We start from the raw sequence: 17,081 nt of genomic DNA on the forward strand, positions 1-17,081 counted from the left end.
GTATTCACACCTCAAAGCTAAAAAGAAATCTGTTTCTCTCTGTCTCTCTCTCTCTCCCATTCGACCTAGTATTATGAATGACCCATATTACCGTATGATGCAGAATTATCTCCCGAAACCTACTCTGTCCCTATTCAAACTGACTCCAGCTCTTGAGCTTCAAATCTCTTCTCTTCACTTGTGCGTTTTCTCTTTCCTCCTTGTCAGACAGAGTATCAGCTGTCACTTCTGCTGTTTTCAAGTGCCTATTGAGGGAATCTTTGTCCTCCTTTTTTTGTAATTTCTCCTTTCTAACTTTTTTGATTCAGAAAACTTGTAACCAAGGAAGTAAGAATGGCATATAAATTTGGAATAAATGTAGAAGCTGAGTGGGTAATTGAGGTTTATTTTTCTGAATAAGGTACATTGGATTTGTGCCATTTACATTGGTGCTCTTGCTTTTTTTTCCAAGATAAATGCCACTTATGTGATGTTATTGTGTCTAACTTCCAAGGAAGACTGTAAGACCAATAATTTCTGTGTTTTCAGTAGAAGAGACTCTTCATTTTCCATAGAATAATTTATCCTAATTATCATCTTTTCCAAATGCTAGGTATATATGCACAATGTCCTTTTTATTTATATAGATGTTTCCAATATGTTCATTTGTAGATATCATAGCATTCTACAATCAATCTGTTCTGTGAGCAATAGATTATTTAAGTGAAAGCTGTTGGTATAACAACTTAAGATAAATTTTACTACAACAGTATAAAATTTTGTAATCTTTCCTAGTTTAATGCTCAAATAATGTGGCTGATGCAAGAAAAAATGTTATTAAGTCCCTGCAATTGTCTTATGTCTGGGGTTACCTGAATTCAGATTTATAACTTCAGCAGTAAGTGTTTAGCACACCCTAGCTCTTCCTGCACCCTGAAACACTTTCCCAGCTTAAAATTTAACATAAGATCTTATTTGATTTCTCTCTTGGTATAATGTATTATGTAATGATCGCTGAGGAGCAAACACTATTAAAATGGGTAACTAGACATTAAAAGTAAATTATTCTTTTTTCATATCATTCTATTATCTTTGTGTTACCTCTTTTAACCCAAGGCTCAGTAAATACCCTATGCTGGAAGATGATTTTGGTTCAGAGATTGTCATTTAGAAGATTTTGTTTTGCCACAGTACTTTGAGATGCATTTAGAAAAGGAGCAATGTTCCTTCTCATTTCATCACCTAAGGGATAGGAAATGATCTTCCCCCACCATGCAAGTGAAATGTGCTTAGGAATTAAGTCAGTGGATGTGTTTAGATGTTAATTTGCTTGACTGTTCTTCAGCCCTGGATAACACTGACCAGGTGTGTCCTTGCAACATTGCCAGCCATCATGCGTTCAGATACTTCGTTATCTCTTCATTTCCATAATATTATACTATCATAGCCTCACTTTATCCTCTCTGGACTCTCAAGTTACCTTGCCAGCCTCACTCTCTATGCATGTCCTTTAAATTTTTGGAATCCTCAGGGTTCTCTTCTAGGCCTTCCCTTCTCCCAATAAAGAGTCTGCTAACTTGAATCACCAATACATACTGTTAATTTATTATTCTAAATCTGTAGTCCAGAATGCTTTCTTGAAAGTAAACCCTGTATAACAACTACCTGCTAGATATGTCTCCATAATTCTATGGTTTGGGATGTGACACCTTTTTCTTCTCCCTTCAGGCAACGGGTCCTCAGGGTTCATTAAAGGAAGATGCCAAAGGTTCTCTTCAGAAAAGCTTTGGGGTTCTTAATGAAGCCAAGAAATTAGCAGATAATGTAAAAGGTTAGTGACCCATTTTTATTATTATTTTCAGGTCAAGTGTAGTTGTAATTGGTAAGACATTTTGTTACATGATTAGAAAAGTGTTATAGTTTCAGCATGATTTCTATTATTATTTTTATTATCTGGATTTCATGCAAGTAAACTACCTCACAGTTTTACAATATTTTGTCTTCACTTTCATTTTGCATTGGGTAATATTTTATCATTTTAAACATAATTTTTAAGGCATCATTTTACCTATATCTAAAGTTTAGTAACTTTTAAATGAAAGTGTGATAAAATTTTAATCACATAAAATCCCACTTTCTTCTGCCTTAAGAAGTGATAGTCACGAAGGAATGAATCAGGCAGATACAGCATAAATGCCTCATCATCCTCCTTTCTTTTTTGTCAAAGTACCTTCTACCAGACTTTCAAGATTTAGCTCAAATGTTATCTTCTCTAGAAAACCTAACACCCCATCTAAATGACATGTCCCATCTTTGTTTATCTCGTATTTCTCATAGGCTTCAAACCACTACAACCACAGGCATTTATTTCATCTTCGTGAGGATATACACAAGATCTTTTTAACTGTATTTCTAGTGTGTAATATCACAGTTACTGCTCAAATTAGGAAATAAGCATGGCTTTTAAATAAAGGAATGGTGTCCATCTTTACTAACCTTAGAAAGAGAAAGGGTTTTATAGTCATTTGTATTCATTTTTCTCTAAATGAATAGCCAATGCCCTCCAAAAAAGGTTGTTATGGAATTACAAGTTTTGTCTCCAGCATAGATGGCACCTTGATAGTAAAATGCTTTGGACTGTGTATCACCGGTGAAACAAGACTTCCTATATACATAACCCTGTGCAGGAGATTGCTCTTACTATAAGCTGAAGAGTAACTATAATGGGCCAAGACCTGTTTTCCTTTTGGACAAATTGAGTGGATCTCATGACTTTGTGGTCACCTTTCCCTACCCAATGCCCTTGCTGGAGCTGCAGCTAGGGTGAGGTAAATAAGGTGAGTCATGCAGGTGCAGGGTGAGGTCCTATTTTTTACTTAAGATTTTAATGTTTTGTTCATCATTGATATTTTTTTAATTAATTTCAATTTTTAAGTATGCCAAAGTCATTTTATCTTGAATACTGAGCTTTTTGGTGCCGCTTCAAATTTTACACCTGAGGAGAATGCCTCAGTCACCTCAGCCTGCTCCCTGCCCTGCCCTTGCCTCTATTTCCCCACAAATACTGGTATTATAAAAATGAAGAAAGAATTTCCTTTGTAGGGATTTTTTTCCAAGGGAAAAAGAAATCTAAAAGTAGGCATTATAGAACAAGTTAGGATACAGAAGTGTTCATTAGTTTAAATGTCTTTTTTTGTGCTTCAGGTAGTACGTTATTTAAAGTAATGAAACCCACAAACTACTCAAGTCATAATTCCTCCAGAAATCCAAGCCAACCTCTGACAAAGATGGGAATGTTTTCTTGCTACATTATGACACTCCTCTGATTTGTGGCCAATTACAGAAGTTATAAAATGGCTGTTAATCAGGGAAATGCCATATATTACCACCAGGAACTGCTGAAATAGGCCCTCCAGAGCAACACTCTTGACAGCAGCTATTAAAATAGAGGTTCAGTCATTTCTCTCTCTATTGTGCCTCAAGTTAGAAGGAATAAAAATTGTGAGGCCAGCACAAGGTATATCCTCCATATTCCCAATGTTTTACTCAGTACAATCCACTCAGTGTGTGCACTTCCATCACGAATGACTTAATGCTGCTCTCTTCCCATTTTCGTGTCGTTCTTGCTTTGAGAGGGTCTGGACTTGCTGGGAGCAATTTGTTTGGCTTTTAATTTTTGAATATACATTTGTTAAAAGTGAATCTACCCTTGTGCTCATTTCAGATCTGAAGTCAGTCTACATTGTGTTGACTGAATGTCTGTGAGGACAAAAATAGTTTGTCGATGTATATGGGGCTTGGTACAAATTGATGACCGTAAGAGTTGGGAGATGAATTAACACTACTTTCCAGATTGACACGAGATTTTGTCAATAAAATAGCCAGTTGAGATTCCTATGCAATATGAACAGGGTGTGGGGGGCCCCACCCGCAGAGCCCGCCCCCCCCACCCTCGGCCCCGTCCACCACAGATGAGAATAAGTCTACCAAGACATGATCTGCTTGAGGTGGCCAATCTCTCAGAGGAGAAGGGCCTTGAGCCTGTTCCTCAATGGGCTTTTATTGGGTTCAATTTGAACAGGAATACAGGTGAAGATCATCAATCATTGTCAGGCAGTAATGATCAAACAATAGATAACATTCAAAGAACTATGAGGGCTTATTCTAAGTCAGGGTCAGATTGCCAAAGGGCCATAAAACTTTGAGAAACAAACTCATTTTATGCTTGGACCCTTATCAGTAAATTGAGGGCATTCTTAGCAAAGCAGATTTCACAGGATTTTGTGCATTCTTTCTTAGGCCTCATTGCCCCGGGGAACTACCTATTCCTGCCCAGGGCTGCACCGCCCTCTGTCATTGTTTCAGGCTTAAATCAGGCAGGGAAGGTAGGTCAGCCAAGAGATTACAAGACTTCTTACAGACAGAATAGGACTCAGGCTATGTCAAAGTTAGGCGGTGAGGGTACATCACCCCCTTTTTCTATAGCTCCCAAGTCCTTCCTTGAGAGCCCCATCATGACCATGCCTGTATTAAGTTGTCTGTCCCTTGAGGAATCTTACCCATCATTGGCTAACCAGTCATCCACTCAGGGCCAAGCAGGGTGAAGTAATGGGGACAGAGGTGGTGGCCCTGGTGGGAGAATAAGCTTTGTCTCCTTAGGAGCTTATGGTCCCAAGATCTTTTTACTCAGCCTTAGCCATGGCAGGTTACAGCTTCTGAAACCAGGCAGGGAAGTTCCTAACACAGGGCAAGGGATGAAGTTGAGGACAGTATATTACAAGTCTGAGAATACTAAGGTTTTACAAGGATATACCTTATCATATATAGAAAAACTTTTCAACTTTATTTACTTCTTAATTTATCCTGGATGCTTGTCTTTGCCCAGATTAAGTGAATTTTTTTAATTACTTAGGAACAAACAGATAACATGTCTCTGAAATGGATGATACTCACATGAGATACAAATATCTATCCCCACACCCAAAAATATTGAATCAGTGGATTGCAACACATGCGGTGCTGTCCAGCACAGAACAGCACCAGAAGTATTGCAACATTAATTTTTTATCCAGGAAGTCAATGCTTTCCTGCTATACTGTGATCCTCCAAACACTCTGTCATTCGGTCCAGACAGTTATATCAGAAAGGTTCTGCAATCATGAATGTAATACACTCGAAATTTCTGACCTGTTAAGTTTCTGTGTTATTATTTTAGATTACGAAAAGAGAGTAAACAGAAATGCTGCAGTGATGTTAAACCAAAGTATGATACACAGGTTACATTTTGGCTAAGGCATTCTCTTATTATTAAAGGTACACTCCTTCTGAATTCACATACTACCATTTGGCAGGATGAGACTTTCCATAAGTAAGCATGTGAAAGACAAACAAAATCTGTCCCATTGATTTAAAAAGAAAAAAAAAAGGTTTTTTGGAATATATGGGTGAAATCAAGTCTAGAGCCTCAGCCCTACCACAGTCCAGGGAACAAAGCAGTCTTCTTTTGTAGAAGTTGCTGATCCCTGATACAGCATTGTAGTTCCTCTGTTGGAGTGTGAATAGAGAAAATCAAGAAAATAAAACTAGGTTGGACTCATTTAGGAGTTAAAATGGAAAGGGGCAAAATACTGGCAAACATGGATAGGTGAGAACTACTGAAACCAAAGAGTACTTGTCTCACATAAAGGTGTTCAAATTCAATTTCCTTTAGAGTACCTTGCAGGCTAAAGCAAATGGACCTGCAGACCCACCGCCAAGCTTTAGAGCTTGTCAGAGAGGAACCATACGCAGTTTTGATGTCTGGTCATTTTAATTTCTCATCCCACTGGCTGAAGAGAGGACTCCCCTCTCCCCTGATGTCTCCAGTCTTTCAGCACCCTGCCACAGACAAGTGCCCTTCCCTCCTCTCCTCAGGCTCCTACTATGACCCTCCAGTGGGAGGAAGAACATATTCGGTTGCAGCGAAACAGTTATTGTGGGCCTGTCAGACCCTGTGCCCATGTTGAACAAGTAGTTTTGGATCAGGACAGGGTTTCCCAGTAACCTGTGTCTGTATGAACACATGAAGCAATCTCCAAGGTCCCCAGGCATGGTCACTCTAGTACATAAGTCAGGAAAAAAGAGGCAGTCAGATATAGGACCCGCCCTAATCTCATGACAGTAACTGGGGAAAGGAAAGCAGAGGAATGACATGGAAGAGGATGAGACGTACAAAAAGTGGAAAGATGGTGTGGCAACCTCATCAAATCTATTGACAGGCATCCTGGCCCAGGCACGCAGCTCTGGATTTCGCCCAGCTTTATTCCTCGCACAGCTGCTATTGCTTCTGCGCACCTCTCAGGAGCCCGCGCCGGATCGTAGCGTTGACTTAGGCAGCTGGCTCTTTAGAAATCTCAATATTAAGAAGACAGAGGACTATAGACATTGAAAAGTTATAGTAAGGTGACTTGAGGGAAATTGTACTCTTTATGTTCTTAAAATATCCAAAGATAAAAATATTATGTATTATAATGAAATTGATAAATTACAAAGAGTAATCATATAATTTAGTAAAGTTCGCTGCCTCTAGTATGTAAAAACAGTCATGTAAGTCAAAGAAATATTAACAGTTTGAATAAACTGCATGTATGTAGTGGAGCCAATACTTTAGCTCAGATTAGTCCGGCTCCAAAGTTGGCGCTTGTAACCAGTGCTGGACAAAAACTCTGGGCTTCTGCCATAGTCCGGAAGGTGGTACATTGACATTCACGGCCCCAATAAATGATTGACACATGAGTGAATAAGTGGATGAAGACCTGAGAGTAGAGGAAGTCCCTCATTACCAGGAAGGTCAAAATCAAGGTTTCCATGTGACCCCATATAGATGCTTTGCCTATTCCAAACTTTCTGCTTCAGAACTACAGGTAGAATCACTGCAGAGATTAACCGACTCTCCCATTCTGAAAAGAGGCTCTGGAACAAAAAATGGAGCACATTTGTAGGAAACAGAAGTTATATGGATTAATTAGATTTTGTTTTACGAAGAAATCCTAAAGAGAGAATCTTTCTTCATTTTTTGTAAAGGAGCAAAGAAGAAGTGATAATGAATCTATACAAGTAGTGCTTCATCATAAGACAAATGTCATGGGAACGAAAAAGTTCATTGCAAAATGTTATCTAGATGGCAATTTGGTGGTTGAGTGTATTTAACCAGAAACTTTCAAAATTAATAGCAGGTCCACAAATTTCACCCTTGTAAATGAGGGATTTTCTCAAAGTATTTATTTGTGCCCTGTTCATATTAAGACAAAATAAAATTTCATTTGAAGAACTTAATTAGATGATTTTGAATAGTCAACTAAAATATTTCCACTAAATCTGAAAATGTCACTCTTGTATTTAGTTGAAAATGAGGGCCATATACATATGTTTAGAAACTATAAAAGGGAAATAAGCAAAACTAGTTCTGGACCATGCAGTTTAAATAAAGTAGAAAGTGAATAATAGACAACATTATTGAGAACTGGACAATACACCAGGACAATTATCAAACCAATGTGAATTATCAGACTACTGCGGATTACTTTGTTACCATTTACTAACTGCCTACGATAAGCCCAATGCTTTCTTATATATCCTACCACTGATTTCTCATATCAGTCATATGAAGGAAGGTATTATTTTCATTTGATACACGTAAAAAGTAAGGGATAGAAGGTATTTTAACTCACATCTTCCAACTCTACAAGCTTATTGATTTCATGGCACTACACTGCTTTTTCTAAAGGCTAAAGTTTTGGAAAAGAAAACATTACTAATGACTAAAGACATTATTAGTAACAGCCTTATTTTGAGGTATTACATGGAATAGTTCAATATTAATAGTTCTAGTTTAACTAAACTCTAATATTTAGCACAGTGTTAGGAACATGGGAAGCATGAGTAAATACATATTATAAGTGGAAGCAAATTACAACTCTGTCTAGTGAATTTCATTCTAAATATGTCTGTCTTGACAATGGTTAGGCGCCGAAGGGAAATGATATTGTCAGGGCTTGTGCACTGTCTACCTTTGCTGCCCTGCTTTTTCCCTCCCTTCATGAGCTCTGTCTCTGTCGAACCCAGTTCTGCATATTGGTCTTTCTAATGTGTGAGACAGGATCAGACAGGGAGAACCAAAGCTGAAGCAGTTGGGTAGGTAGCCTTGGAGATTTGGTGGTGCGATACCCACAGAGAAAATAAACAGAATGACAGCTACAGCTAATGGGCCCAGGAGCTGAAGAAATGGGAGAAATTCTACAAAGTGTCACTGTGGATTATAAACTGGATCCTTTTCTTGATCTCCACAAATTGCAAGCAAAGAATTGGGTTGGATTTTTTTTTAACTATCAATGATTCTGTTTCTTGGGCCATGTTACATTTCAAACTGGACCTCAAGCATTTTCCCTTCCATTTGGTTATTCCTACACTCCACCTCATTTATCTTTTCATTTACAGCCACCTCGAGTGCTTCTTTTTGTAGGTTTTCATTGCTATAGTTTTGTGAGTTTTCTGTTGTAAAACCTGGAATCCTTCTCATACACAACTTCTACTCACCTGTTCTGTTGACAGAGCTGTAGAGTGAATAGACTTGGTTTGAGAAATTCTAGAAACTACTTCCAAAAATGACCAGAACCTAAGGAAGGATAATGTAAGAAGGAATCAGGGTCAAATAGCTTAAACATAGAAATCAGGCCAGTCCGAATATTTATATTTTGACTTTTTAGTACGGAGTGCAGAGGATCAAAATCACTGCTTTGGTACTTGAGGGACAGCATTGACAACGTTCTTCAGATCAGCCTTGCTTCCGAATAATTGGCACGATTCTGATTTCTTCAGTATTTGCTATCAGAATACATAAAACAGTCTAAACCAAAGGATGCCCTTTAAATTGATGTTTTTTCACTGTGTATGAGTATCTTTCATGTCAGAACATTTTGAATAATTCATCATTTAAAAAAATCAAATCTGATCAAGAAGCTAAGAAGTGAAATTTATGCCATTCCATTTCCTTAATTGATGATGACTTTCAAGTTAATATCAAAAGAGCAACCCTTTAACTATTCTTAAGGAATTAATATAAATATCACAGTTATCATCAGACTGAATTAATTTCTGAAAGTACACTTTCATAGCCTCTCCAAAGATTTTATTTTAGTCCAGAAAATAAAAATAACATAAGTTTTTGAAAAGATACATTGTGATTGACAAAGGAGAAAACCTAATTTCTTAGACAGCATATTTTGAAGAATTAGCATTAAAAATAATATTTTAGTAACTGAAATAGGCATATTGATATTTTAAAGCCATGCTTTGCTGGAATATTTTACACTTTGTTTATTAGTGAGGTCAGGTCTTTGGCTTGGAACTTAAAAGAAGATGCAGTAAACAATATTATGTGCCTATATTGCTGTAGTATAAGAGTGGTTTAATCTGCCTGCCTATAAAACTCTTATATGGAATGAAGTGTATCATTAATTAATATGTTCAGTACTCTTCTTCACATCCAAAACACTGACAGTTAAGAATCCTCTATCTTCATTTCCCTTCCTTATTCTTCCCAGATAAAAGCCAATAAATGAAGATTGTTCTCCCACTGCCAGAGGCCTGCTCAGTTTTTCTTAGAACCCAGAATAAGGAACTCTAAAAGGGATGGGCACACAGTCACATCAAGGCCGTCTGGACTCTGTTCTGCTAGATGTAGTCTCTCCTGGTCTGCCCATTCTGGGTACCAAGAAGGTGATGAAAATAACAGTCTTGGTGTTGGCAAATGACAGCCTCCCATTGTTAAGGTTGCTTAGGTATATTTTTCAACTATTTTAAATAAAAGAACAAAAATATCTACGTAGAGAAAACAATTTAGCCAGCACAATCAGGTATAAAATGAAAAGTTTTAGTACACCCCCTTCACACCATTAACTCCCTTACTTGTTTTGTTCCTAGTTCCTGTCTAAGTCAAGGTCCTCTGGTATGTTCTTCCCCACCTACCCACCACTGGACCCACCCCGACCAATTTTTGTTTATGTGTCAGTCTATCTATGTTCCGCCTTGCTTATTTTCATAGAAAGGTTTTAAGAATCTTTTTTTTTCATACCAGCACCTACTCATCTAATTCTTTTTAAAAACTACAATATACCACTGAATGGATATGTCATATTGATATAAAAATCCCCCAATACTAAGCTTATTTGCTATTATAAATAAATATCTTATGACTATCCTGGAAGATATATATTGATATACATTTATAAGTATATTTGTAGGGTAGATTTCTGTCAGTAGAATTGCTGAGTCAAATTTATATCTACTTAAAATTCTAATAAACTTATTAAGTTGCTCTTCAAAAAATGACAAGAATTTGTACTTCCACCAACACTGTTGGGAACGCTTGGTGTTATCAGGCATCTCACTTTTCCCAGTCTCATAGATGAAAAATGCTATCTCGCTGTTCCTTGGCTTTACAATTCTTTAATCATGGTAATGTTGGTTGCTTTATTTCAAGTCTGTGATTATTTCTATTTTACTTTGAACTATGATTTCTATATTTTGCTCATTGCCTTTTGAAATGTGAAACACTTTGCACAGTTTGCACATTTGCCTCCCATTTTGCACGTAGGCATTGTTAATCCTCTCTCAATTATTCCGATTTGATCGCAGGAGGTCTGTCCAGACAGTATCCAGCCATGTAATATGAAAAATAGAGACACTTGTTGAAGAAGATAGAAGATACGAGAAGTATTGTAAATAGGACAATGACACAATCCTGGTTAAAGTAGGCACCTTGGGACCTCACACAGTTCTCCCAATCCTTATCGGCTGCCCCATTGTTTTTACCTGAATCTCAATGATGGTCAGAAATCTTTTCCCTTTCAAAACTGATTTTAGTTTTGGGAAAAGCCAGAAACCACAGGTGCCAAATCTGGCCAGTAGGGGGTCTGAGTCACCTGAGCGATTTGATGTTTCGCCAAAAAACTCCGCATGAGATGGGATGCACTAGTGGACACGTTGTTGTGATGAAGCTGTCAATCACCAGGTGCCCATAGCTGCAGGCTTCTGAATCATCTGAATAGTTTCTGCAGAGGAATGTTCAAACTTAACGCAAAATTTGATGCAGATTCGTTGGTCTACTTGCTTAGTCACTTTGAATGTGATGGCCACACAGTACACATGATCACTCAATGGCATCTACCACCCCCACTGATTAGTACAGTGAAGTTGTCCTTGTTCACACCTGTGCATTCGAGTCCACCATCCTTGGCTGCCAGGTTACATAGATGTTGTGCAAACCATTGTCGTTATATTAACAATGGCTGGACTTTTCCTGGGCAGACCTCGTATATATATTGCTTATGTGAGGGTCATAATATCTCCTTATCTGTGACCAATTATTTTAAGTAATAAAGGAGAAAGTAAAAGGAGAGAAAGGGAGGGAGGAAGAGAGGGAAAAAGAGGATGGGGAGCAAGTAGAGGTGGGGAAGAACGCTACTGCCTAACGTGCTCCACCAATCCTTGCTTGACTGCCAACACCTGGTAAAATGCAGTAATTACGGGCATAATTTCCAAAATGAGACTTCTTGAATTTGAATCACAACTCTGCCGTTTAATAACCATGCAAATTTATAAAACTTACTTAAATTCTCTAAACCTCAGTTTCCTCCTGTGTAAATTGGGGATGGTAATAGTGTATACATCATAAAAGTTAGGATGTGAGGATTAAGTAAATTGATCCAACAAAGGTGACAAGCACTAAACATGGAACATACACACATTCAGCGACTGCCAGTCACTCCTGACACTGAACGTCGGCCAGATCAGAACAGGCGGAACTAGGGCATCCTCTCCTTCCTGGTCCATCCATTCTCGGTGTGCTTCCCTAATTGTAGACTCTGCCTTCAATTTATGTTTTGCATTTCTGGGCAGTGAATTGAATCAATTAGCAAGCATCTCTCAAGGGACTGAATATGTTCAAGAAATAATCTGCTTTATTCGGTCAGGAGAGGTAAAAAGTGTTGTGGGAAATGTAGAGTTTTACATCTTTTATTTATTCAGTTTGCTAACAAACAATGTAAGAAAAAGAAGACAGAGTCAATATTCATATACATTTGGAGTTTGATACATATCTAAGTTAAAATGTTCAAACGAACATTCTTTTATCAGCAAATTAGATCCTTATTTTCTTTCCCCTAAAGCATTTCATAACTTTTACTCTTTATATTATTACCCTCAAACACTGAACTGCTTAGTTAGTGTTATAATACAAACTAACCTAAAGTTCAAACAATGTTAAGACCTAATGGAAAGAAACTGGAAATTTTACATTTATAATATTACATCTAGTAAATGACATTTTCAATGATAAAGAAAGCATGCTAAAATAACAAGAAATAAACTTACATAAAGCGTATTTGAAGGCAATTTGTACAATATGGTTTTCTCTATTAAAAAGTAGGACAGTTTTACAGAAATATGCAAGAAATCGTTTTTCCATTACTTTGATTTATATTTGTTTCAAACAAGTACTAATAAGTGATGTTGACTGAAATCGGGAGACTCTACATAACAATCCTGTGTATTTGAGATGTTTTAAAGCTAATCCAATGTTCCATTTTGGTAATAAATTGTTTTAAATGTGACAGTGGGAGTGATGTCAAGAGGACATCATTACAAATGCAGTGAAAGACTGATTCTTTTGAAGTCTTTCCTCCATAGAAAATAATCAAATCAAATCGGATACCAAGAAGACATAATTGTTGAACATGTTGAAGTGTCAAATGACCATATACACACATATTTTGTTATGCTCTGAAATGCATATACTTATGGTAGATGCCAATAAATTAAATAAATTTAAATGAATTAAGTCAATTGTCTTGCTTTCTGGAAACTTTGCATTACAATAACCTGAAACTGTATTTGTAGATGTAAGCTCAGAGATTATTAAAATTGTTTTATCTTTTGGTGTTTGTTTTGTTTTCTGTTCACAGTAAATGATGACCATTTGAATGGCTTGAAAACCAGATTAGAAGATGCCGATGTTAGAAATGGGCATCTCCTGGGAGCCCTGAATGACACTCTGGGGAAGTTATCAGCCATTCCAAATGGTGAGCTTTCAGGACAGGGCAAATCGTGTCAGTCGTGCTGAACTTTTAAAGACTGTTATATTTTCTAGCACGTTTTCTAACATTACACTTGTACTGTTGCCAGAATATTAGACACTTATTTTCTTATTAGTTCTTCTTTGTGAAAATAAGAAACTAAACAATATTTTACACTGTGATATTCCTTATCATTTGTTACCTTAGCTGACATCCACAGGGCTATGTTACAAAAAGGAAAATACAGCTTTCTTATTATTGTATTTTTGTTTCATGTTTCAGCCCAGGAAATCTCATTTTAGTAGAAAGTATAAAATCATACAGACACTGTTCTCTGAAATGTTGATGTACTACCACAAAATCACAGGTTGTTACTGTATCTGCATTAATAGGTGAAAGCCAACGGCCTCAACACGTAATTCAGCACAGTTCAATTCCTTAAATGTTTCAGCTTTCAAAACCATTAACAGCTGAACCATGTCTGTAATATCTTCCTACCTATCACAGGTGCTTGAAGTGATTGCTTGGCATGCCAACAACACCATTCTTTAGGTTACTATATGTATATGTTTCAGGGTGTGACATAATAACGAGGGTTGCTCACATTTACTGAGCGCTTACTCATATGTTCGAGTGTATGCACTCCTCATACTATTCTATAAAGTGAGGCGTAGTATGATTCCCACCTTATGGATGACAAGCTGAGACAGAGGACACTGAAGGTCATTGTTTAAAGCGTCATATATGAGATTTGCACGCCACAGCTTAACTTCAGAGCTTGTGTTCTTAACTACTAATCCATATACTAGTAAGCGTCTATGTCTACAGTATATTTTCTTTATACAAATGTGATCAAGAAAATAAATGCATATATTTATACAATGCAGAAAATAATAAAATCTTAACTATTTTTACTTTCTTTTAATGTGAAAAATCCAAATAACTTTCTAGATTTTCATATCCCCTTTTCAGTAGTAAGAAAGTATGTAGTAAATTTCCAGGGCTGTAAACAAAAATGTAAATACATGAACACGTAGTCTAATATACCTAGAAAAGTATGTTATCTGTCTCTACCCTTAAACTAAAATACAGTGATTCCACGTCCCCCCAACATGGATGTGCAGATTAAGTCCTCAACCTACTTTCTATGAAGCTGTGAGACTCATGTGGATAAATTTCTCTCTTTAATATGTGCAACAGCAAATCACAGTATACCTTCTACAATGAATATTTAGGGTGATCACTTTGCTCTCTTAAGAACCAATCAGCTATTCATAGCAAAGGTCCCTGAGAAAATTTAATTTAGCTAAAGTTTTACTTTATTTGTTACAACTGTATGAGACAAAGTTCAGCCTTTCCCTTCGTGCGTGTGTTCCCGAGGTCGGCCGGCTGCGGCCTCACTTTGACAAACCTGGAATAAGCCGCTAACTCCGGACCCTTTGCTTTGTTTCTCATACCTTCTGCTGACAGACACAGCCGCTAAACTGCAAGCTGTTAAGGACAAAGCAAGACAAGCGAATGACACAGCAAAAGATGTACTGGCACAGATTAAAGATCTCCACCAGAACCTCGATGGCCTGAAGAAAAATTATAATCAACTAGCAGACAGCGTAGCCAAAACAAATGCTCTGGTGAAAGATCCTTCAAAAAACAGTATGATTCCCTTTTTCATTTTGATTATATCATCTATTTATTCACACTAAAAACATACCCTAGACTCATACAGTTAGAGCTGGAGGAGACCCTCCTAGTGGTGTGGTCTGTCTTCCTCGTTTTATAGACAATAGGAATTGAGTGTCCCTGCAGCTCCAGAACTAGAACTCAAGTCTCCCAGCTTTGGACCATGGCTTTCCCCCTCCACGCTGTGTCCAATCAAGAGGAAATTAGGAATTCTCAAAGTCTGCATAACATTGGGTATAGTAATGCCAAATACCTTTAATCCTCCACTGTCACTGAAAATATCTTTGTGCTGGGGAAATTATATCCTCAAAGCTGGTGAAGGTCCATGCAACATAGAGGTCAAGGAGCATTACAATTAGAACATGATATTAAAATGGTATCAACGTGAAATGCATTAACATTAAAAATATTGATATTTTATTATTTAGATTTTAGTTGTTTAACATTTTCAGGAAATTAAAGCATTTATTTAGTTTACCCAGAATATTTCTTCACATTTTTTTGTCCATTGCATCAAATTTTACTTAGTTAATAAGAACTTACCAAGAAATGTAGGAGAACTTAATATAATGATAATTTAAATTATTAAGTACAGTCAATAAAGTTAGGATTTTTACATATTTTTTCCATTCTGTGAAGTGATAAAATGTTATCTTAGTATGCAATTTCACCGAAAGAGACATTTGATTTTTTTTGGACTTGTTACTCTCAAGAGAGTAGTAGCCTTCTTTACATACCGTTTTCATTATTAGAATATTTGTAGAGTACAACAAAAGCCCTGTTATTGACATTATACGCTGTATAACTCAGATGCTGGTTGGGGGATGAAGTCTGATTTTTCAGCACCATAGCCTCAGATCAAATGCCAAGGATGCTGTGAAACAGACACACTAGCATGACTCCCTCATGAGCAGGGAAGAGGGCAAACAAAGGTAGCATGCGCATCGGACCTGGGAAGAAGGATTACTCCTCGCCATTTCTTCAGAAAAGAAAAAGACAAGATACACTGGTTTTCTTAATTTATTCCTATGTAAGCCCAGAGGTAGCTTGTCCCTATAGATCAAAGAATCCATCTGAATGAATGGTTCATATGCACGGCAAATCATATTGCCAGCCCCACCCCAGAAAAGAATGAACATACTTTTTAAAGTAAATATCACTATTTCACTTATTTTATAATTTAAGATATCATTTCATTCAGTTTCAGACTGACTCTTAGCTGATAGTGGCCTTTTCATAATATTTATCTCTACCCTTTTTGATCTTGTCTTGTATCGAGATAGTTAATTATGTGTAAAATCAATTAAACAGGTCTGTTTTATATTGTTTAGAACATTATGGTAAAGTTCCTTTCAATATGAGCATAAGCCTCTAAATGACATGTTTTTTTGGTGCTTTTATTTGACAAGACTAGTTTGACTTAAAATGGGATGCCTTTGTAATTAGTACCTGTTGCAAAAAGTGTCTTTTGTGATAGTCAAAATGTCGAGAAAATATTTCCTCATGAATTTTCTAATTTCTTTCTGTTTTACTTCCACATGAAATTACCTGCAGAAATCAGTATGTATATGTTTATTTACATACCTTTCAGTAACTTTTATGTTTGATTGCCTATTGCAAAAAGCTTCAGCCCTGCATGTTATGTTTGGGTATTGCTTTAAACATGGTATAGGTATTCTTTCCAGTATCCCAAGATTAATGCTAGACATACAAAACAAATCTTTCTTTACAAAAATTAATACGTGAATATATTTGATATACTTTAGAGAATTATATTTAGAGAAACTCATAATAAAATAAAATTAAATCTTAACAAGCAACCACTGGGCTATAAAAATATTCTCTTAAACATCCCATAGTTTTAATTCAAAATCATTAAAACTGCAAAATAGAAAATATAATATAGTAATAAAATCCAACATATCAAGAGCTAAGAAGGCTGTCTTCAGTGGGAAATGAGTACAATTACATTACCAAGCAAGCATTGAAATAAACAATTTAACCAGTTCTATAGGTTAAACAAAACAAAATTAACTAAAAGAAGGAATATGAAAAAACATTACTGAGTCAGAAGACAGAAAAATAATGGACTTGATCAATCTAAAAGGTCGATCTTTAGGAATATAAAGATCAAATATTTTAGATGTTTGGCAAACTTAATAAAGAAAATAAAGCACAAAGAGACAAAGTTCTCAAGGAGATGTAACCAGATAAGAGAAAATTTGACACATAAAATGATGGTCGGCAAATTCTGTGTATGCTTATAAATTTTAAAGCTTAAGAGAGATAGATAATTTTCTATGAAAAACA

The 17,081-nt window shown here is 36.5% G+C and overlaps 1 protein-coding gene across 1 annotated transcript in view; it reads left to right on the forward strand.

The window, feature by feature from the left end:
• LAMA2 (laminin subunit alpha 2) overlaps positions 1 to 17,081 on the forward strand; it is a 514,111-nt gene that overhangs the window by 425,854 nt on the left and 71,176 nt on the right. Inside the window, exons 41-44 of the mRNA XM_024551868.4 lie at positions 1,708 to 1,810; positions 12,981 to 13,097; positions 14,562 to 14,744; positions 16,326 to 16,331. Coding sequence (XP_024407636.2) covers positions 1,708 to 1,810; positions 12,981 to 13,097; positions 14,562 to 14,744; positions 16,326 to 16,331 — 409 coding nt within the window. The remainder of the gene's footprint in view (positions 1 to 1,707; positions 1,811 to 12,980; positions 13,098 to 14,561; positions 14,745 to 16,325; positions 16,332 to 17,081) is intronic.

The sequence above is a fragment of the Desmodus rotundus genome, chromosome 11, assembly GCF_022682495.2.
Source record: "Desmodus rotundus isolate HL8 chromosome 11, HLdesRot8A.1, whole genome shotgun sequence".
Classification (NCBI taxonomy): domain Eukaryota; kingdom Metazoa; phylum Chordata; class Mammalia; order Chiroptera; family Phyllostomidae; genus Desmodus; species Desmodus rotundus.